The 24,410-nt window shown below is 40.9% G+C and overlaps 1 protein-coding gene across 1 annotated transcript in view; it reads left to right on the forward strand.

Annotated features, from left to right (window-relative positions):
* Positions 1-24,410, forward strand: part of Exoc6 (exocyst complex component 6) — a 126,993-nt gene that overhangs the window by 57,730 nt on the left and 44,853 nt on the right. The window contains exon 18 of the mRNA XM_060388852.1: positions 5,808-5,987. Coding sequence (XP_060244835.1) covers positions 5,808-5,987 — 180 coding nt within the window. The remainder of the gene's footprint in view (positions 1-5,807; positions 5,988-24,410) is intronic.

Raw genomic sequence — 24,410 nt, forward strand, 5'->3', positions numbered from 1 at the left:
AGAAAACTAATATTTATGGTTGGGGTCACCACAACATGAGGAACTGTATTCAAGGGTCGCAGCATTGGGAAGGTTGAGAACCACTGCTCTAGACAAAAATTAATGTAACCTTTTTTGTTCTTAAGAGTGTATAAGTGTTTCAGATGAGATACTAACATTAGCAGAAAAATGACAAGAAAAACAACTAAAACTTTATTAAACAGTAATAGGTCTAGATGTGCTAGCCTGTACCTGTAGTTCTGACCATGTGGGGCATGGAGGCAGGAGGATCGTTGGAGCCCAGGAATTGAAGACTAACTTGGACAACAAATCAAGGCCCATTTCTTAAAATAAAAAAACAACAACAACAAAAAAAAAAACAAAAAAAACCAAATCCACACTGCATGGTGACCAAGTATCTCTTCTAGGCTCTCTCCTGGTTAGTAGAATGGCCCTCTGGCCACAGTGCCAGCTGTTCTGGCTTCTCTGTCAGCAAGATGTAGGTTAGTAATCAGCTTTACCTCATCAGGATCCATCTTTGGAGCCAACTCCAGGTCAGCCCTGCCCAAACTCAAGGCTGTGCTTGGAGACAGGCTGATCTTCCTTTCCAAGAAGGAACAACAGAGGATAGGAAGTAGAGGGTGTTTACTAGCAGTGTTTAGCCATTACAGCTTAGCTTTTATTCGGAACCCACGTGCTCCAGTTTGGGAGCTGCGGGAGCTTCTGTGGGTGAAGCAGCTTCTCAGGCTAGGTTAAGAAGCGCTGGTAATAGCTGGAGAGCTCTTCCAGGCATGGAAATAGAGGCTGGCACAGGATGCTGGATACATTTCTGCCCCTAGAGGGCACTGTTTCTCTAACAAGCAAAGGGGGAAAATGTTATTTTATAAGCTGAATCTTTACATTTTAATGAAAAGTGTACCGTTGTGCGTCCTTTCAGGCAGGCCAGGGGCACACCCCAGTGATTTTACTTGTCTGGATTATAAATTGTGTAGGCCTGGTGCTAAGAGAAGCCCTTTAAATGGGTCCTTACTGCTCCTGCTCAGAAGCGCTGGCTGATTTTTTTTTCCTAGTCAGCAGTCACTAGAGTTTTTGCTTAGAGTTCTTTGCTTGCTAATACAGTCTGTGGAAGGCATTAACAAACATCTTGAAATATGCTCTTCCCTTAATTTAAAAGAAGTCTTGAGAAAAATTTGTCTTAACCTAGACCATTTATAGGAAAAGCAGATCTTCCAATGTCACCCTAGAAACGTAAGTTAAACACCAACGTTCTTGACAGGAGCAGTGACGAAAATTATGGATTTTTATATTCTCTGCTTCATTTTGCTTAGTTTCTTTCCAAAAAAACAAAATGAAACAACAAACTAGTGTAATCTGGATCACTTTTTCTCTGAGCGTTAAGTCCAGGAAAATACAGTTTTTGTTTGAAACAAAGTCATGCTGTGTAGCCCTGGCTCACGGGGAACTTGCTGTGTAGATAGGTTGGCCTGTCAGATCCGCCCACCTCTGCCTCCCAGACCTGGGGTTAAAGGCTTGCACCGCCATGCCCAGCCCCAGAAAACACTTCTGATTACTTCATTTGAGTAGAATGTAAGTGATTTTATTGTCATTACATATCTTCTGGTTTCAGATTAAAACTTACTTTTTCCCTCATGACTTCCAAATGCCTAGATATTTGTTTCTTCAACTTTTAGTCAATGTTTTAATCATCCCATATTTAAAAACTTCAAGAGAATGTGAGCTAATAACCTTCTTTGCTTTATTGTTATAAACCTATATGGTTAAGAAATGGAAACACAGCGTTAATTTTTTTCTTTGCAATTGCAAGAGAGCTTTATTACGAGAGCGATCGAACTCAGGACCCAAGTCTTAATGGCGCAGCAGTAGAGAAGTGGGACCCCGAGCTCTGAGTGAAAAGGATTTTTTTTTTATTAACTACACTTTATTAATTTTGTATCCCCCCATAAGCCTCTCCCTCCTCCCCTCCCGATCCCACCCTCCCTCCCATTTCTGCATGCATGCCCCTCCCCAAGTCCACTGATAGGGGAGGTCCTCCTCTCCTTTCTGATCTTAGTCTATCAGTTCTCGTCAAAAGTGGCTGCATTGTCCTCTTCTGTGGCCTGGTAGGGCTGCTCCCCCCTCAGGGGGAGGTGATCAAAGAGCAGGCCAATCAGATTATGTCAGATGCAGTCCCTCTTCCCATTACTAGGTAACCCACCTGGACACCGACCTGCCATGGGCTACATCTGCGCAGGGGTTCCAGGTCATCTCCATGAATAGTCCTTGGTTGGAGTATGAGTCTCTGGAAGTTTCCTGTGTTCAAATTTTCTTGTTCTGTTGCTCTCCTTGTGGAGATCCCATCCTCTCCAGCTCCCACTATTTCCCACTTCCTACACAAAATTCCATTCACTCTGCCCGAGAGTTGGCCATCAGGCTCAGCATCTGCTTTGATAGTCTGCAGGGCAGAGGCTTTCAGAGGCCCTCTGTGGTATGTTCCTAGTTTGTTTTCTGATTTCTTCTTCTGGCTTTCAGAGGCCCTCTGTAGCAGGTTTCTAGGTTGTTTCCTATTTTCTTCTGCCTCTGATGTCCATCCTCCCCGCCCCTCAGGATGGGGATAGAAAACTCTAGCCAGGGTCCTCTCTCCTGCTCGGCCTCTCTAGATGCACAGATTCTGGTGGGTCCGTCCTACGTTGCATGTCTATATGAGTGAGCATATACCGTGTGTGTCTTTTTGCTTCTGGGACAACTCACTCAGGATGATCCTTTCCAGGTCCCACCATTTACCTGCAAATTTCATGATTTCCTTGTTTTTCATTGCTGAGTAGTATTCCATTGTATAGATGTACCACAATTTCTGCATCCATTCTTCAGTTGAGGGCACAGCGTTAATTTTAAAGCTAGATTTAAAGTAGGCTCTTAAAAGAATAGCATTTTTAAATAAAATTTTTAGCTTGGAGGAGCCCCTCAGAGTTGGATTTTAAGTTTTTGTGGATGGTGTCACCGCTCAGTATCCAGTCACTGGTCTCTACAGTCAAGGATAAGAAAGAACACTTCGCTGCTCTGTTTCCTTTCTCTTCTTGCCTGTAGTAAGAGCAACCCAGACAAGGAAGGGCAGCAGGGACAGGAGCATGAGTGTGTGTATGGAACACAAATAAGGTGTTCCTTTGCCCAGCGATAGCCGGAGCCTGGAGAGCCTGTGAGGTCCGAGCGCTACGCCTCCGACGGTGCGGTGGCAGTGTTGCCTGTAGTTCTGTATCCTTGTAAAATATAGTTCTGACCTGCGTCGTTCTGCTTAGATCCAGGAACGGTGACGAGCCAGGAAAGAAGGGGCTGGCTGCGAACACCAGGGCAAAATGCAAAGTGCAAAGTGCCAAGCACTTTTATGTTGCTCTGAGAAACTGACTTACAAGCAGTCTCATTGAGGTGAGCTATGGTGTGGTTCTGCGGCTCACCAGCAGGTGATCGCCTGCCACTCCCTGAGGCAGCCAGGAAGCTAAGGGGGGTGTGTTCGAGTTATGGCCAACACATTAAACAAGACTCACGGGTCCTGTTTCTAGTGCTTCATTCCAGAAGATGTGAGCTCTGCTGAGCCTTTAAACATCTTTTCATGATTTTAGGAAGTAATGTGTGGCCAGCTATTGAGTGGCGTGTCCTGGAGATTTGTGTTAGGTCTGATTGCTTTATCTTGCTCATCATCTACTTCTGTCTGCTACTGAGCCTTTCTAATGACTCTTCCCCACTTCATTTAATACATTTCAGTATAGTTTCTACTTATTGACACGTTTTTCTCATTTTTCTAAAAAAAAAAATAATTGAGGTTTTCTTTTGCTCTTTAGACACATTTTGAATAGTTGATGTGAAGTTTTGTCTTGTAAGTCTAGTAACTGGGCTTCCTCAAAGACTCTTCTGTTGATTGCTTTTCCTTCTTTAGGGAGGTCTTGTTGTTCTCTCTGTTGCATGATTGGTAGTTCTTGTTGATAAACAGACCTTTAAAATGATGTAATATGGCAGCTTTGGAAATGAGTACCTCATTGACCCTGGGTTTGTTGTTTCATTGTTTTCTTATTTATTTATTTTCTTAATTTTTATTTTTATTTTATCTACATTGGTGTTTTGTCTGCATGTATGTCTATCTGAGAGTGTCAAATTCCTTCAAACTGGAGTTGCAGACAGTTATGAACTGCTGGAAATTGAACCCCTGCACCCTGGAAGAGCAGCCAGTGTTCTTAATCACTGAGCTTTCTCTCTAGTCCCACTTCATTGTTTTCTAAGTTTTCCGGACTTGATTTGCAAAGTCTGTTTTCATAGACACAGATTTCCCTGAAAGCCAAGAATCACTAAATCCCTGCCTTTTGCAAGAGATTCTGTTTGTATGCAGGGGTATGCTGTAAACATGGAGTCAGAAGTTAAGAATTCTGCCTTAGCTCTCATTTCCTGCTTGTACAGGCTTCAAGGTTAGTCATAAATGAGAGCTTAGACTCTCTCAGACCTTCTGTGAACGCGTATGCCGCCCCAGAGATGCTATGGCTTTCTAATTTTCCGAGAATATGTCGCAGTTTTTTTTGGTTGTTGTGTGTTTGTGTTAATTTTTTTTTTCTGAGAGGATCTTACTATGTATCCTTGGCTGACCTGGAACTCATGGAGATCTGCTTGTTCTGCCTCCTGAATGCTGGGGTTTAAAAGTGTGGGTCTCCAAGTCCAGCCTATGTTTTAAAAAGATGTGTCTGGACATGTTATTTTCCAATATTTACTTTTTCATTTTTGGTTAACCATTTATGGGTTACAACTATAATCTAACATTGCAGGTATCATCTTAAAAAAAAAAAGAAAGAAAAGAAGCCCCTAATTGTTTTGATAATACATGAGGAAAGGCATTTTTGCACTGGAGAAACTCTAACTTAGGTCAAATGAAGATGATAAAGATATCTCTGAATCTTTTAGGAGTCATTCTTTTAGGAGTCTGTTTTCATGTATTTACACTGTATTGGGTATTATAAATAATACAGAGATGACAAAGTATATAGGAGAATGTACATAAGTTATAAGTGCTATACTGTCTTATAAGGGACCTGAATTTATTATTTGTAATGGGAGGAAGATTCTGGAACCAATCCTCCCCCCACCCCCGCCCCAACACACAATGGTCCACTTTCTCTGTGATAGTCCAGCTTACTTTCCCTTAGTGAATCTGTGTGGCCTCTGCGTTCTCAGCAACCTCTGCTTTGAGGCTTCTGATCCTATAAACTGTTAGGAGAACAAGTCAGGGGTTCATATGTTACAAAACAACCGGCCCTGTGATGATTAGTATTGTCAGCTGGAGAGAATCTAGGGGCATCTGGGAGATGGCCCTAGTGAGCTTGTCTGTGGGGACTGAGGAGGAGTCTGTGGTGGCACTTTTGTCTGGCTGGGGTCTGGGATCATGTAAGTAGAGAAAGCAGTGGGCCTCTGTGTATCTCTGTGCGCATCCCGATTGTGGATGAGACGTGGCCAGCTTCTGTCTTTGTGACTTCCCCACCATGACTAACTACTTGAACTGTGAACCAGAATAAACCGGTTCTTCCTAAAGTTGATTTATCAGGGTGTTTATCATAGCAACAGGAAGGGAGACTAAGACAGGTCTGCTAAAGGTCATAAGGCCGATAGTAAGAGTGGATAGGAAAGCAGCTGTGATAGCCAGGCAGGTCAGTTTTCAGTGCCCACAAAGGCAACGCCTTTTCTGCATTTTGAACAAATGATTCTCATGTTATCAATGAAGAACTTAGAGTGAAGTGTCAACATTTAAAGACATTTCCATCTGTAATTGGTTCTGCTGTTACTTTGTCCTCTCTCAGGATGCCCGGCATGCAGCAGAAGGAGAAATATATACCAAACTCAATCAAAAAATTGATGAATTCGTTCAACTGGCTGATTATGACTGGACAATGACGGAGTCAAATGGGAGAGCAAGTGGTTATTTAATGGATCTTATTAATTTTTTGAGAAGCATCTTTCAAGTGTTTACTCATTTGCCCGTGAGTACAAGCAATTTCTAGAGTTGTAAGTTTGCTTTCTAAAATACAATTTAGAATTTAGTTTTTGGCTGCCTCCGTGTTTAAAACAATCTATTAGTTTTCACATTTTCTTTTCTATTATTATAAATCATTTGATAAAGAATCTAGCTGGTTTGTTGAGGTTTTAATTCATTGTACCTTTTAACTAAAATAACTATAACTTTCCGTTAAAAGCAAAATAACCCCCTGAAATTAACAGTATAGATGTAAATAGAAATGAACTTTAATGGGAGTTTGTTTTGTTTTTTTTCTTTTATTTTTTTCTTTTATTTTTTTTCTTTTTTTCTTTTTCTTTTTTTTTTTTGATTTTATTATTATTTTTTTATCAGTTACATTTTATTAACTCTGTATCCCAGCCGTGTCCCGATCCCTCATTCCCTCCTAGTCCCTCCCTCCCTCCCTCATCTCCACTGTGCCCCTTTCCAAGTCCACTGATAGGGGGGAACCTGATCCTGTTTTATCAGGTATCTTCAGGACTGGCTGCAAAGCCCTCCTCTGTGGCCTAACAGGACTGCTCCTCCCTTCGGGGGTTGGGAGACCAAAGAGCCAGTCATTGAGCAAAGACTCATGACCAAACCTTTGGCAGAGTACAGGGAATCATAAGAAAGAAGGGAGTTAGTCTGATGGGGAAAGGTCCACAAGGACCAAATATATCTGGGCACAGGGTCTTTTCTGAGACTGACATTCAACCAAGGACCATGTATGGATATAACCTAGAACCTCCACTCAGATGTAGCCTGTGGTAGCTCAGTAACCAATTGGTTTCCCAAAGTGAGGGTAACAAGGACTATTTCTAATAGGAGTTTGTATATAAGTCAATATAATCAATATTTGTTCTGGCTTACAAAGTCCAAAAAACTATTAGACATTTATTTATTTATTTATTTATTTATTTATTTATTTATTTATTTATTTATTTATTTGTTAATTCATTTGGTTTTTCAAGACAGGGTTTCTGTGAAGCCCCGTCCATCCTGGAACTCACTGTAACCCAGGATGGCCTTGAACTCAGATCCACCTACTTCTGCCTTCTGAGTGCTGGGATTAAAGTCTGTGCCACAACCATGAGATACTTTTTTAGACAACAGATTAAAAAACAAAGCAGGAACATTGCTTGATCCAAGCACATCCTCACAGCATACACATCTTCAGTTTCCGTTGCTGAAGTGCACATGATTTAGTAAGGACATTCAAGGGAGAATTGACTGGAACACTGGGGTTTTCACTTGAGGACTGCTGGGGCCCACCACCAATTATGTTATGAGGAGTTGCTCCAAAAAGTTGGTTATAGCAGTTCAAGGGGGGTGTTCAGGAAGGAAACAACAACAATGAAAAACTCTTAAATTTGATTCATTGTATAAAGTAATGGGTTTTGTTAAGGCATGGTTGTATGTATGTCACTACTTACGTCCTACTCCTTCCTCTTTACCTAGCGCAGGCTGGTGCCCGGCTGGGGCACGGGGAGTGACATGAATGGATTTCTTCTCCAGTGCCAGCCTGCCGTGCTGTCACTGTCACAAATCTCCCCAGCTCTTCACTGGACCACTGGGTTCCAGGCACATGAGAACTGTGGGTGTGTCCTGTGACACCAGAATGCCTGGCTTGCCTTGTGCCTTTGGCTTTGGGTCGTCATATCCAGGGAGCCAGGACTGGAACTTCAGACTCTCACCCACTTTTCTTTGCATAGCCTTTGTGTTTCCCAGCTTTTCCAGCTCCTCTGCCTCCCCTTTCTTGATCTGATGCTCTTCTGTTTCTGTCTTTGGAATAACTATGTCCCTTGTACCCCTAGAGTCTTTTTATTTTTATTTTTTAACAAACTTCCATGGAGAAAGCTTTTCCCACATGGAAAACCCTGTTGTTTCTGTTTTCATTTTAGCAAAGATGACTTGGAGAGTTGACATGCCTATTTTAACTACCTGTCACCTATCAATACTCTGTGTGTGTGTGTGTGTGTGTGTGTGTGTGTGTGTACACATGTGTTTTTATACATATATCAGCTAAATCCTTTCCCCTGAGTAGGAATCTGACTGGGATATTTACATATACTGCATTGCTCAGGGTTCTCTTTAGCACAAGCAGGAATGAAGCTAGCCTGTGGCCTCATCCTTTTAGGGCCAATTTCTTTTCTTGCTGGAGAATTAGAATGCAAAACAAACCTGTCTGCTTCCTTTGTTTTTTATGTGTAGGAGTGTTTCGCCTGCATGTATGTAGGTACAATGCGTCTGTGCAGTGGAGGCAGAGACCAGCCGAGAGTGCGGCAGTTCCTGGAACTGGATTACAGGGAGTTGTGAGCTTCCGTATGGATGCTGGGAAGCAGACTGAGGCCTTGCTTTTCCTTTTTTGGGGAGGGAGGGAGTCAGTTTTTGTGAGTTGCACCTATTCTCCTGACTGAAAACTATAGAGGGAACTTTAAAATCAAGAGTAGAATCATTGGCTTTGGTTATCTGTTCTTTTAAGTCACCAGAAAGAATTATATTAAAAATACAAGGTTATAACTTGACAGTCGAGTTTTCTTAATAATATTAATTTTAAAATATGGACTGCTAGCAAATAATTTTGTGATTTACAGAATTTAATTTATATAAAAGTAGTATAATGATTGTAGCATGCATTCTATGATTTATAGGTTTGTCTTGCTGTTCGCTGACTTTTCTCAACAAAGTTACTAAGTTTTAATTGTATTTTGTCTTGAAGTCTGTGGCTTTTATATATTTGTCATTATAGCTACATATACTTTGAAAGAATATGGAAAACAGTTAAGTAAGAAAGTGTGATGGCATAATTATACCAATCAAAACAAAATGTATTGAAGGGTAAGTCTAGGAAGGCATTGGTGTTTATCTACGGTCAAGCCCAATCTGTCAGAAGAATGAGTTTTGGCTAGCACAAGCTGTCAGCTCACTAGTACAGGCTTCGTTAGGTTAGGAGGTTGAGTTTTCGTGAATCTTGTGTCATGTATTTGATGGAAATGTCCAGTCTTGTCTCTACTAGAAGCTCAGCTTTCACTAATAAACAAGGTCTGCGTTCCGCTGTATTAACATAGGCTTGAATCGTGTTTCTGAGTCAGTAACTTTCTCTGGAAAGTTTTTAATGATACTGAAATATTATGTGTTTATTTTTGAAATGTAAATGAAGGTACATGTCTGTGGTTCCAGCACTCATGGGGGATTGTAAGTGGGAGAAAGTTTATCTGGTTCCTATGTCACATACTTTAGCTCCAAAGAAAAAGAACTAAGAAAAATAAAGCAGGACTTTGACAAATAAGCAGTACTTCAGTTCAGTTCTCTCATTTAAGAGATTGATATTTTCGTTAATCATCAATATTTTAAAAGAAGTCAGCAGAGGTTTATAGACAGTTAAATTGTGACCAATAATTGGGCTTTTACTTTGGCTTACTATTCACATCTTAGGGAACAAAATATATTTAATTAGCTGTAAGAGGTGAGCCTTTGTTCCTTAAGGAATTGAGTTTAAGCTACATGAATTATGTTAGAACATAGTGATTTATTCTTTCCGAGCATCCCCACAATCTTGTATTCTTCATAATTTTCTGTTATTTCCGAAGAAATGGACATTTTATTTCTTTCTGAATTAGTATCATCTGTGTAAAGAGTGACTTGTTAAATGTTCAGATTCAGTCACTCTATAGACCTAATAACATTTCTGTAGCTTAACAAATGCATTTTTACCTGTTGCTTGATTTTTAATTATTATTGCTGCTTAAAGTTTGAGAACCACTGCTCTAGAGCAAAGAACCCTGTCTAAAGAATTGATATATATTTTTTTTTTTTGCCAAATTTGCCAGTCCAGCCCACATGTAGTCACTGCTAAAGCTCATTATTTTAATGCTGATAGGCCAGCTTCGTTCTATGTACAAAAGTTTAGAGAAAAACTCATCAGATTAATGTGTATGTGAAACGCACCCACAAATCTTCAAAATGAAATAACCATCACATGCATGTGGCAACTAGTGCCTTTTCAGCATACCAACACACAGACTGGTGTTCTCCTATGCATTTAGCTCTGCTGCTTTGGATATTGCATCTGTGGTGATTAGAATACATTTCCTTTTCATTTGGTTGCCTTGCTTACCTCCTTCTCAGACCAGAGCAAACACCAGTGCTTATGCAGCCGTGTCGGTGAGTAGATACAAGCTAAAGTTAGCATGTAAGTTAGAAAATGATGAACTTCCTGCAGGCTTGTTTTTCCTGGAGAAAAATAAGTATTGAACTTACAATTATTCTGACATTGCCCTTGATATGTTTGTAGTCTGTAAACATAAAGTTTGAAGGTAATAGTAACTGATTCGGTGAGACAGGAGTTTCTGGACTTTATCATGAAAGGCAATAGGAAATATGGGTAGGGTAGTGCTTTGGGGACCTTTCTGAGGCCTTTCCCCTTTACACTGATGCTGATGAGAGTATGCCTGACATGGTTATGTTGTGAGGACTGAATGAAATAGTTCGCCCAAGATGTTTAGAAGAATGACTGACATCTAATACCTTCTCGGAAGGTATTAGTTATTAAAACATCTACTTGGAAGATGTTATGCTTTTCTTGAATGTTCTCTTCCTGCAACATGCCACTACGCTTCTGAGATTAGCCCAGTACATAAGCCAAAACAGTTCAGGAGCCCATGCAATAGGAGTCCGTGCTACTCACGAGCCCATGCAGTCCATGAGTCTATGCTCTTCATGAGCCTATAAGATACATGAGTCTATGCTATCTATGAGTCGTGCTGTTCATGAGCCTATGGGATACATCAGTCCATGCTGTGCATGAGCCTATGCGATATATCAGCCCATGCTATTCATAATCCAATGTGAGATATGAATCCATGCTATCCATGAGTCTATGCTCTTCATGAGTTCATGTGACCCCTGAGTTGTGTGACAAAGCTTTTTCTGAGGAGATGCAATATGCAACATCTACTCACCCCAGGTAGGGAGCCCACTACCAACCAAGGTCTAGATTTTTATGGGTCTGGGTTGTTCACAGCGCCACCAGTCTGACCATGAATACATTTTAACAAAGAAGAGGCCTTTATTCATAAACCAGTGCCAGGTCTACATGGTGGACTCAGTCCCCATGGCAGCACCCAGCCACCTAAGTCAGGGCTTGTTCTCCTGCAAGCAAAAGGTCCTTTGTGCGAAACAAGCTTGTTTACAGAAGCAGAAACAGCAGCAAAAAATTAACCCTTAACAGCCCTAAACATTTGCAAGTCTAATTTTATTTATTTCTCTTAAGTACAGAGATTTTAAAAAACTTCTGAACATAATTAGCCATCCATTCCCTCAAGTTATACTTTGCATCAAATCCTTGTATCTGTTCATATTGGGACTTAATTACCATCAGCCTAATAGCTCCTGCTGAGCTTATGTATCTGGTTGCAGCATGTGTAATGCAGGGGCCAACAGTAAGCAGAAGGAGCAGGATCGCTGAAGGTGACAATGGCTGACAGTAGAATTACTAGCTAGGAAGAGCCTGAGAATGAGAATGGGAACCATTCAGGGATTTGGCTTTGTTTTGCTTTCCATGTAGGGCTTTTTCCCTTTCTGTGTGGTCTTTCCAGAGCATAGCCAAGTTACCGCTAATGATTTCCCCTAAAGCCATACAGTAACTCCTTGCTCTGTGTAAAGCAGGTCACACTCCCTGTCATGTTGTAAGACTGCCTCAGGTAGGGAGTCGACCTGTTCTTCTAATTTTGCAATAGACTTTTCTAATGTAAATAAGTCCTGGGTTATTTGATGTGTCATAAGTTTTTAGAGCTGACATGTCCATTGCTGTGCCTGTCACCCCAAGAGGGGCTCCCGCTGTTTCTAACCGAAGCCTATTTTGAGGGGTATGAGGACAGGAGGTGCAGGTTTTTCCCTGAACATGGAGGTGGGAAGGGCCTGTGCATACCTGTGTTTACCCCCTACTGGACTATCATAAATGTACTCCTAGGGGAACAGGGATACCAAGATGCAGAATTTTGAGACTGATGTTTCTGCCAAATAGGCAAGCAAGGGTGCAACCCGTCAGCACACGAAAACCCAGCAGTTTCAACTGAGAGGTGAAGGAAGGGATACCCACCGGAAGTGGTGGCCAGGAGCAGTGAGACATTGGTGGCATGTTTGCATTTGCTCCTAAAGGGGGTTCTAGCTGTACATCGTATGAGAGAACAGGAGGGAACACAGACAAAACATTAATCTACAACCCGCTCAGTCTTACCTTTAACGATCTTTGCAGGCCTTGGCGATGGTCCATTTTTCTGCACCTGTGTTGTCATCCCATGGTGCACTTGATCTGGGAGTGATGTATTCAGGTACAGACACAGGCTACCTTGACAGCATGGGAGTGGTCAAATGATGAGGTGTGGTCCCTTCCAGTGGGGTTCTTTGGATCTGTTATTCCAGCCTTTTGTTGAGGATAAGGGGTGGCATACTCTCTTCAGTAACTGTTCCTCAGCTGAAATTTGTCAAAGCCCACAGACGCTGAAATAGTAGTCAAAGGCCAAGGGGTCAGAGGTCAGGCAGCAGGGGCGGGGCATTCATCAGACGCATCTGATGACTCAGTTAAAAGAGACAGAGAGCAATCACATTTTATTGGTTTACATCAGCTTTCAGCGAGACCAGGATTTGTAGCTGTTTGGAACAACTTGTTCATAGCTGATTTCTGGATGGTGTCTGCCAGCCAAGTGGATATCTGTTGAGACAGATGTAGACTAGGGACAGAAATTAAATTTTAGGAACTTAAAGGAAAGCCTTACATTTAGAGACTGATAGCTTATCAGAACTCCATTGACTAAGATGTTAAAACTCTAAACTTTTGAAGTCTCAACACCAGATATCATCTTTAAATTTTACCATTTTTAAAACATTATTCTCTCAGACCCTTACAACTTGCATAAACCTCAAACTTTTCAGTCATTTACCATGAGACACAGTGCTTGATTCCTGAGAGCAGTCATTGCAAAGCAAGTTCTTTCAAATAGAGGAGTAGTAAGAAGTTACATTGGAACCTGTCTGCCCCTGTACCTAGGAGCCCTAATAGCTCTAGGAAAAATACGGCCTGATTTTCTTGTATGAAATGCATTGGCCAGGCAGCTGCTGCTAAGCTGATAAAGCTATAGGTAGCTCTTAGCCTCACAGGAGATCTGAGAAGGATAAATTGAGCAGAAACTCTGTATCAATAAGAGGACAGAGACCAGCTACCTGGACCATTACCCTAGGCTTCTCCTTTCAGTGGCTTAGACTCCAGAGGTCCCACAAGGAGAACATTAACTCTTTGACTCCCACCCAGAGGCAGCATCAGCCTTCAGCTGCTAGACCCAAAAGATCTGAGAGACCTTCCTGTGGGTGAGAAACTTGAGAAGAGTGGCCTACTTTGAGAAGGCAAAGAGGGGCAATAAATTCTCCAGGTCCTGCTTGTCTGTAGTTTCTCAGCAGGGTCCTGGAGGCGAGGCATAGGAAGTTGCACCCATTGGTTAGTGTTGCCACAATCCAGGTGCAGTCTTTGTCTTTGGAGAGGATCTTAGGGCTGCTGATAAGATCTGTCATTTTTGTATATTGCAGGAAGACTTTTTCATGAAACACTTTAAGGCCGTATTCAATGAAGGTCCCTGAACAATTTTTGAGAGCCATTGATTAAGAGTATCTGACTTTAAATAAACTTGACTTGTTTTAGTTGTTTTAAGCATAGCCTTGAAATTATATACAGAAGATTAAATGAAGCTTATCCTTGTTCTTAGCCTGACTGTAGGCATAGTTCTAAGCATGCATATCCTAATTATAGCCTTAAAAATTACATTTCTTGACTTGAATTTCTTTTAGAGATTCAGATCAAAAGAAAACTTCAAATCATAAATGCTGCCCATAGAGAGACTGAGAATCTTAATTTTTAATCTTTTTATAGTGCATCATTATAGAGTAATATAGTTTCTTGTGTGACTCAGTTTGTCCAAATAGCTAAAGCTTATCAAAGTTAGCAAAGACAAGAGGCTAGATATACATTTTCAAGTCAATGTCTGTTAGCCTAAACAGACCTTGGTTAAGGAGAGATATTCCATAAGTTCTTGCCAAACTGCTTAGGCCATTGTCTTGCTGCATAATGAGACAGGCATCTCTTAGTGTGTGGTGATTATAGCTGTGTCCTCAACCCCTTCGCTTCTCATCTCCTTCCCATATTTAAATTTTCTCTTTTAACCCTTTCCACCCTAGTTTACCCTGTTTCTCAACCTCTGGTATTCTTTTTGTGGTTTTGTTGTTGTTGTTTTTCAAAGCAGGGATTCTTTGTGTCGCCCTGGCTGTCCTGGAATTCTCTCTGTAGACCAGGCTGGCCTTAAACTTACAGAGATCCACCTGCCTGTGCCTCTCAAGTGCTGAGATTAAAAGCATGAGCCATCGCACCCGTTTGAGCCTCTATTATTCTTTATCTAGAATAATGCAGTTCTCTGCCATCTTAGTCTATCCAAAACCCTGGCCAGGTCCTATCTCATGACATTATACCTCTGTTGGCCTCTTTTTTTAAGTCATATTTTCAATCAAAAACCCAACTGGGGGTGCCAGACCCTGATATTGACTCTCAGGTTGGCATCAAAACCTGGCCAGAGGAAGCAGCTCCAAGCTGGGAGGTAACCTGGGCTGTTTTGTTTGTTTTGTTTTGTATTGAGACAGCATTCTTTCTGGAATTTTCCTATTTGGTTCTGCTTCTGCCAGCATTGTCTTGACCCTTTTAAATGGATTTTTCAGGCCCACTTCTCTGGGTCTTGAGCTGGTATATTTTGTTAGCTCAGTTGTCTGTAGTTCTCTATTAAAAGTGAAAACTAGAAATGGCAAAACTACTAAAATCTTTGCATATATCAAATTAGTGACATTGCAGGATCAATGAATTTTGAAAACATTCAAGGACAAACATTTTGGTTTAACCCATGACATTATTGTGAGATAAAACTGACCTCTAGAAGACCTGTTATTTAGCCATTTTTAAAAAGAACAAAGAGCTATAGAACAAAGTAAACAAAACCTAATTTTGTTGCCTTGATGGCTGAGGAATAAAAATCATTATATTTTAAGTCATCATAGCCTTTTCAGTGTTGTTTTCCAAGGTGTTTTTTTTTTTTCTTCATCTGTTATTCTCAGGGTTTCTTTTCTTTTCTTTTTTAAAAAAGATGTATTTACTTTATGTCTGAATGCTCTATCTGCATGTACACCTACAGGCCAGAAGAGGGCATCAGAGCGCATTGTAGATGGTTGTGGGCTGCTATGTGGTTGCTGGGAATTGAACTGGGGACCTCTGAAAGAGCAGTCAGTACCCTTAACTGCTGAGCCATCACACCAGCTCTCTTATTCTCAGGACAAGAATCACTAAACAAAAATCCATCCCAATCCAAAATATCTTTGAGACCTGCTGTTATTTAAAAGCATTCATTTCCTTTAAACAAGAGTTGAATCCAAGTTACACATGCAGAATACTGTAGTAAATTACCATTTCTGTTGTATAACTTACCGACCATCAACCCTCCCACTGTAAGTTTTAAGTTAACTTTTTGTTATTTTCCCTGTCTTTACCCCCTCCTTATCATATTTTGTCTTAAATGTATGCTGTTTGTAGACCCGTCTTTTTCTTGTTAGAATTTGTATTCTCTTATTAGGAAATGAATCTGCTCATCCTTGTATTTTCCGTAGTATTTAATACAGAATGCTTGGTAAACATGTAATTAACTGTAGAAGTAGTGAAGACATAGGTCACACTGAGTCCTTTCTGCAGGTCGGCCAGGGCTAGAGTGGGACCTGTGTCAAGAAGACAAGCCACAATAGGAAATGCATTCCAAAACCACGTATACTGAATGCGTTCTCTTTTATGTGAAGAGTATGAATGAGCCATGTGCTGGTTTTCAAAAGCCAGAGCATTTCACTGCCCAAACCCAAAACATCTCACAAGCATAACAAAGTCTTTTCTTTTTAGAATGTGCCTTGAGCTTTATTATGTAAAAACTTGATATTTATTTATCTTTCTGACTTTGTTTGTGCCTTTGACACTTTGACTCTTCGGTGATTTTCTGCTCCTCAGTAAGGAAGCGTGCTTGATCCTGTCACAGATACACTTAGTACACAGGGGACTACTATAGGTCCTGATGACTCTTTCTTTGTTTCAATCTCATAGAGACTTCAGACTGTACAATGTGAACCCCTCAAAGTCTGCCTGGGCACATACCTCATGCAGATTTTGGTGCTTTCCCAACCTTCTTGCTATTAAAAATAACCCTATTCCCAGGAACAGACAGCCTAATTGTGTTAGAGGCCTTATTGCAGGAAAGCCTGGACCATGCTGAGGGCTGTGTCCTGTCCCTGAAAGGTAACAGTTCTGAGCACACTAAGATGGTTTTTCAGTGTCTTTGGGAATGGTCAGTTGTCCATGTGCCTGTGGCTACAGTATGCCCCTTGATCTTCTGTCTCTGAGAGGGTTGTTTGTCTGTTTGTTCTGTCATTTTTCAGTGTTGGTGAGGTTTGTGGATGGACAAGATGGACATGAATCTGTTTCCATCTCAATTCCCGTGCATCTTCAGTACTTCCTTAATACGTGAAGGATGCTCTGTTTTTTGTCTTGATGATGCTGGGTCACTTTTGGCAAAACAGCCTATTCTGAGAGATTTTTTTTCATTTTGTTGTGCTTGAAAAGAATACTTGTGCATTCAGCAATTTTTCAGGTACTTCAGTAGTGCTCTATATTCTAGTTCTTTATATGTTTTTTATAATTTTCCATTTCTCCAAGATGCATATCATATACCAGCAAAGTTTTGCCAGTTGAAAATTCACATTGAGACTGGGAGCTCAGTATACATTGGTCATTGATGTCTCAATCAGCTAAATGATCAGTCGATCTTGGTAAGAAGTTTTAAGTTGTAAGTGTATATAACACCATTCTCAACTACTTACTCAATGTCAACCATTGTAAGAAATACAATTCTGAATTACTCCTGGTCAGGACTTTATTAGAAGAAGTAGTAGCAGAATACAAAGGTGTTTAGAATAAAGTAATAACCATGGGAGTTGTCTAGGAAGCCAGTGGATTAGGATAGGTTTGAAGAACTGGCTCTATAACCAGGGGGTGGAATGCAAGTGGGCAGAATGAGGACAGACTCTTGCCTGTAGACTAATGCGCACGTGCGCTAGAGATACTGTTGCCCTCTGCAGGAAATCCTTTTAGTTTAGTTTTTTTGAGATAGGATGTTGCTATGTAGCACAGTCTAGCCTTGAACTTGAGTGTCCTCTTGACCTTCCTGCCTCTTGTAGGGCCCTGGCTTTAATCCATGCCAAAATAAGAAAGAAAAAAAAGCTTTTTGGCTGGGAGTGGGGCATACCTGAAGTCTCAGCACTTGGGAGGTAGAAGAAGACAATCAGGAGATCAAGGTCATTCTCTCTCTCTCTCTCCCCCTCTCTCTCTTTCAAACACACACATGAATTCTAGGCTCGCCTGGGCTGTAGTCTGATAACACAAACAAACCATAAGTTTAGAGCATGGGGTGGCTTGTTCCACTGTCTTTCCTTTTGTCCAGGATGCACTAGGTGAAATAGGGAAATTGTTATATAGTTCTAACTCTTCAGTCTTTTCTGGAAATCAATGTTGTAAACAGTAATGTTGAGGTTAAAAGCTTCTGTTGATTCTTTGGAAGCCGAAAAAAAAAAAAAAAAAAAAAAGAGCAAGCAGCAGATCTGCTGGATGTCTGTAAGGACTTAAGGACTTATTTATCATTCTGAACATTGCTCTCCATCATGCTGGAGGCTGTTCCTAGCGGGAACAAAAGCAGACTACCCTGATCACCATACCTGACCTGAGTTTGCATGCACATATGGATGTGTGAGTGTGTGTATGAGAGAGAGGGTATGTGTGTGTGAGTGTGTGTATGTAATGTGTGTTTGTGTGTGAGTGTATGTATGAGAGTGTGTATGTGTGGGAATATGTGTATGTGTGTAAATGTGGGTGAGAGTGAGTGTGTATGTGTGTGAGAGTATATATTTGAATGCATGCATGTGTGTGTAAGTTTGAGTGTGAGTGTGTTTACTGGTGATTGAACTCAGAGCGTTGCTTGTGCTAGGCAAACACTCTGCTTCTGATTTTTTTGTTCTGAGATATTCTTGTCAACTTGCTCAGGCAGGCCTTGATCCTCCTGTTCAGATAGGGTTCTGGGCCTGAGCCACCAGGCCCAGCTTTCTTTACGTGTTTTTGTTTACATATATATTCACTCCTCTTTGATACATTTTCACTTATCTTTTTTAATATTGGCATGTTTTGCTGAGTGTATGTCTGTGTCCCACATTCGTACCTTTCCCAACCCTCATTTACTCTCCTCCTTCCCCCGCCCCAAGACAGGGGTTCTCTGTTTAGCCCTGGCTGTCCTGGAACTCACTCTGTAGACCAGACTTGAACTCAGAGATCTGCCTGCCTCTGCCTCCAAAGTGCTGAGTTAAAGCTGTGGGCCACCACCTATGTAACTGAAAACCATAGACCTTACTGGGAGTCACCCCGTGTCAGCTGCCACAAAGCCACGTTGTTTATGGAGAAGTTGGGACTCTCATTATGTGATTCTCGGCTGTGATTTTATTATCACACCAATTCCCAGGATCTGTCATTCCGATGTGCTCCTCAGCAAATGGAGCCCTGCTTGCACTGGGCTCTCAGGAAGCTCTTAAAAAACTAAAACTTAGGTGAGCATGGTGGTATATGCCTGAATCTCCAACAGGGGTGGAGGTAGGAGACTCAGAAGATCATGTCCTCCTTAGCATGTGGTGAGTTCAAGGCTAATATGGGCTCATTGTAACCCTGTTTTTAAAAACCAAAAAGAAAGAAATGGAGAGGAGTGGGAAGGCAAGTCATAGGAGCTTAGGGAAAAGGAAAAGTTGTTAAGGGAGAGGGGAGGGAAAATTTGAAACCTTTCAAATATAAATCTTTGAAAACCATGTGCCCCAGGAGACAACTTCCTGAACAGAACTCCAACAGCACAGGCTCTAAGAGCAACAATCAATAAATGGGACCTCATGAAACTGAAAAGTTTCTGTAAAGCAAAGGATACCGTCATCAAAACAAAACGACTGCCTACAGATTGGGAAAGAATCTTCACTAACCCTTTATCTGACAGAGGACTAATATCCAGTATATATAAAGAACTAAAGAAGCTGAAAAGCAGCAATCCAAGTAATCCAATTAAAAAATGGGGAACAGAGCTAAACAGAGAATTCTCGACAGAGGAATATCGAATGGCAGAAAAACACTTAAAGAAATGCTCATCCTCGTTAGCCATCAGGGAAATGCAAATCAAAACGACCCTGAGATATCACCTTACACCCATCAGAATGGCCAAGATGAAAAACTCAAGCGATAACACATGCTGGAGAGGTTGTGGAGAAAGGGGAACCCTCCTCCACTGCTGGTGGGAATGTAAACTGGTACAACCACTCTGGAAAGCTATCTGGCGCTTTCTAAGACAAATAGGAATAGTGCTTCCTCCAGACCCAGCTATACTACTGCTAGGTATATACCCAAAGTTTGTTCAAGTACACAAAAAGGACTCTTGCTCAACCATGTTTATAGCAGCTCTATTTGTAATAGCCAGAACCTGGAAACAACCCAGATGTCCATCAACGGTGGAATGGGTACAGAAATTGTGGTATTTTTATACAATGGAATACTACTCAGCAATCAAAAAGGAGGAAATCATGAAATTTGCAGGCAAATGGTGGGATCTAGAAAAGATCATTCTCAGTGAAATATCCCAGAAGGAGAAAGACAAACATGGGATATACTCACTTATATAGACCTATAAGATATGATAAACATAATGAAATCTATACACCTAAAAAAGATAATCAATTGAGCGGACATGGGGTAAGATGATCAATCCTCATTTAGAAAGACAGATGGGATGTGCATTGAACGTATGACAGGAGTCTACTGAGCGCATCTGAAAGACTCTAACTAGCAGTGTTTTCAAAGCAAAGACTCATGACCAAACCTTTGGCAGAGTACAGGGAATCATAAGAAAGAAGGGGAGTTAGTCTGATGGGGAAAGGATAGGAGCTCCACAAGGACCAAATATATCTGGGCACAGGGTCTTTTCTAAGACTGACATTCAACCAAGGACCATGTATGGATATAACCTAGAACCTCCGCTCAGATGTAGCCTGTGGTAGCTCAGTAACCAATTGGTTTCCCAAAGTGAGGGGAACAGGGACTATTTCTAACAGGAACTCAATGACTGGCTCTTTGGTCTCCCCACCCCCGAAGGGAGGAGCAGTCCTGTTAGGCCACAGAGGAGGGCTTTGCAGCCAGTCCTGAAGATACCTGATAAAACAGGATCAGATGAATGGGGAGGAGGTCCCCCCTATCAGTGGACTTGGAAAGGGGCACGGTGGAGATGAGGGAGGGAGGGAGGGACTGGGAGGGAATGAGGGATCGGGACACGGCTGGGATACAGAGTTAATAAAATATAACTGATAAAAAAAAAAAAAAAGAAAACCATGTGCCCTTTTTATTTTTTATTTTTTATTGAGACAGGATATCATGTAGAACCTGTTAGCTAGCTAAGGGTGGTCTTGAACTCCAGATTTTCCTGCTTCTGCCTCCCAAGTACTGGTATTACAGTCATGCGCCAGCACACTCAGCTTGTTTTATATTCTCAGTTATGGCTGTAGAAGGAGACCCCTGCATAGCAGATGTTCCCTTTTGGACCCAGGATTAGGCACAAACCAAACCCAAACACCTGTTTTCACAGAGAGATCCTTTATTAATCAGGCAAGAAAAGTTAAAAGTTGTTGCTTTCAGACTCAAGCAGAGAAACAGCAGCAAGTGGCCTTGCAGGGGTAATTTAAGAGAAAAATGGGAGGTCTACAGTAGATTGGGTGAGGATGTGGTGGTGTAGATTGATTGGCCATGTTAATTAGGTGTGCCAAAGGGAGCTTTTGATTGCTGGACTTCAGTACTCTGATAGCTGGAATTGGTAGTTAGCCTCAGGAGGAGGAAGTGGCCAAATAAGTGGTGGCCAGCTTTAGGAATGCTAATCTAGTGGCTCTTAGAAAGGCTGAGGGAATGGGAGAGAAGGAGGCTGGCCAGAGCCCTGCTCCTCACACTCAGGCTGGCAGGAGGTCTTTCAGCTGTGCCTATATCAGCCACCACATTTAGCAGTGAGTTGGCTTGGGTTAACATTTGCCTAACTTACTGATGGTAATATGGGAGTTACCTCAATAATAGAACCTATTAGTGACTCTGGAAGTTTCTTTGGAAATTTTAAATGGTAGCATCGGTGTAAAATACTGAATTTACACTGCTGTAAATACACTGAATTTACACTGCTGGGATACAAAGTGAATAAACTGTAATAAATAAATAAGTGAAAAAAAAAAAAAAGTGCTGAGGGAAACCCTAACCTGAACAGTAAGAGGATTGTCAGCAGTGTCATCAGTGACCTGCCTAAACAAAGTCTCCTTTGTAACAGCGGATAGGCAAGCCACCGAATTACACCCAGTGGTGCTCCACCAATGAGAGTATGGTGAAGACTGTGTAAGCTAGCATAGACAGCTGTCTAGCACTGGAAGGGCCACAGCATGGTGTGTTCCTGAAACACTGAGCTTATGCCTACACCAAGAAATGTGGACATGACCTCGTGATCAGAGAGTTTGTGCTTTGATGATGGCTTCTGGTGTCTTTTAATTTCTCAACCTTAATTCCCTGGATTGGCCATAGCACTCATTGTCAACTACAGAGAAAATTAAGTAAATATTTGCTTCTTTTGTTTTTTAATATTTGCCAAGTTAGAAGAGTTTTAGGGCCTTAGTAATTAATCAAGTTAAATTTCCTCTTTAAGGCTTGCCATGGTCATACATACTTGTAATCTCAGCACTGGGGCGGTAGAAGATCAGGAGTTCAGATGCTCTTTGGAGGCCAGCCAGGACCACAGGCAACCAGATCTAAAATAAGTAAATAGACAAAAAATAATCCAAAACAAAACAAAACACACACAGACACAAAAAACCCTTCTCCCATTTAAATACTTGTTTTGTAGTCCAGTAATCACAGTTGGAAACAGGGAATGTCTTCTAAACCTTGACCTTTCAAGACTTAATGCATCCTCTCCTCTCCCTGGGACTGCCAGTGACAGCAGCAAGGATGCCTGGCAGAAAGCTAAAAGTGGGTGTGAGGTGCCATTAGAGTCCACATTCAGAAGACTGCTGGGAGAAAAAAAGTATGTTGCCAAAGTCAAATGAGCCCTGACTCGGATGCAGGGGTTTTAAGGGAAATAGAAATGAGTATTATAGGTAATCACCTTGGGAACATTTGTTTCAAGTTTTAAGATAAGCATGTTTATTTCATCCATATGCCTCCCTACCCCAGAGAGCAAGCATTTATGCTGCAGTCTGTAGTCTGTGTGAATGGTGAGTATTAGAACAGAAGTAAGCAAGTGTCTTAAAAGCCCAAGAAGAGAATGAGAGTTTGTAGTTGATAGTGGGGCTTGGGGAAAGTGATGTAACCAGTTCTTACAGGGGTGAAAACAGATGGAGATGAAAAGTGAGTGTGAGAGAATCACAGATGTGTGCAAGGGTTGATGGTCCTGGGTTTGTTAGAGTGGGTATGTTTTAATGAACTGTGGGTGTTTTGGCACAATCTCAAAGATTTGTATTCAAGGTGGTATTGAAGTCATTATTAAAACTCACTAAAGAAAGTCATTTTGATAATTAAACCTTTATAACTCCTCCATTTTATATTATTGTGAATTTGAGACATTTTAGTGTGCTCACCTAGGAAGTGTTCTAAAACCTGTCTTGATGGTTAAAAGGACATTGTACATGGTGATGTCATCTTGAGGAGATTTTAATATTCTGTACTGTTTCAGGGCCTTTTTTAAAATAACATTTTTACAATTGAGCAAGATGTGAAAGATGTATCTTCATGTACCAAAACTTGCCAGTGGTTCTTTTTTTTGGGGGGGGGGCAGGGTTTTTCTGTGTATCCTTGCTGTTCTGAAACTTGCTTTTGTTGACTAGCCTGGCCTCAAGCTCAAATATCCTGCCTCGGCCTCCCGAGCCCTGGGATTACAAGCATGTACTACCACTGCCTGGCCAGGTCAGTGGTTCGTAATGTACAAATAGAAGGAAGAGTTACAGACTTCTTGAAGTAAAATGTTTCCTTTCGAATTATTTCTTTATATTTTAGTTAAAATTTTTTATTTCTAATTTTAGTATTTAGTCCACATTTGATAAACGACCTGATTCTTTGAGTCCATACATTTTAAAAAGATTGTGTATTGTAGCTCTTTAGGACACTGCCCAATTCATCAAAACACTTTTCCTTTCTTTTTGTGTCTGAAAAGCTTTCTTCACAATCTCATAATTGAAGTTTCTGTAGCAAACTACGAGGTAGTGTGTTTGTATAAAATAGAGGTTTGCTGTTTGAACGTAAATGGCTTTGAAGAGCAAGGCCAGAACACACAGGGTCACTTAGCAGTGTTAGGGGTAGCATTCAAGTCCACTACTTTTTTGTTTTCTTTTTTTCTCCCAGCCTTTGAAAACAAAATCTGATACTAATTTAAAGAATAACATAGTATACCGTATATTTGCCTTGCTGTGTTTTTTATGTAAGTTTTAAAAGATTGATTTGTGTGTGTGTAGATAAAAAAAGGAAAATGGATCCTTTTGGGGTTGTTAAGGAAGAGTAGATCATTATAGAAAGAATGGTTGTGATTTCAAGAGGGCATTTTTGCATTATATGTACTGGTGAGAATGAAAGTAGCTTTGGAAAATGCTTTCAAATGATTACTGTTTAAATAAAAACTTTCTTACTAAATCTGTGAACTAAGAGGCCGGTGAGACAAATATTTATTTTTATTTGAAAATTTAAAGTGCCAAATGAGTTTTTAAGTTTTCAGTATTTCACCCCCTATGATATTAGATCTATGAAAACATTACTTTGAAACCAAGACAGTTTGAGCCGTAATCTAATAAAATGTGTTGTATTTGCCATTGCCGTGTTCTTTTATATTTCAAAAGAAACAGTATCTTTAGCCTAATCTACAATAGTAAATTATTTTGGAAATTTGGCTTGACATACAAACAGATGTGTTTTCTTGATTTCTTTCGACTGAGGTTGGTGGTTAGTGGCTTATTGTTCTGTGATTGGCATTGAAAGCCTTATTTCACAGCTTGCAGTAGGGAACTATTGGGTAAAGAGTGGTTGTGTTCCACAAACGAAATGCAGAAAGTGTCAATCAAGCTCTTACACAGGTTACTCAGAGAATGAGCCTTCTTACTGATTTCACTAAATGTCGCCTCATGCTGTCTTTGATTGGCACAGCCTGGCAGGGAGGATGGATGAATCTGTCACCGGCTGGTTAATTGTGTTGCTGGTCTCAGT

Source organism: Meriones unguiculatus, chromosome 1, assembly GCF_030254825.1.
Source record: "Meriones unguiculatus strain TT.TT164.6M chromosome 1, Bangor_MerUng_6.1, whole genome shotgun sequence".
Classification (NCBI taxonomy): Eukaryota; Metazoa; Chordata; class Mammalia; order Rodentia; family Muridae; genus Meriones; species Meriones unguiculatus.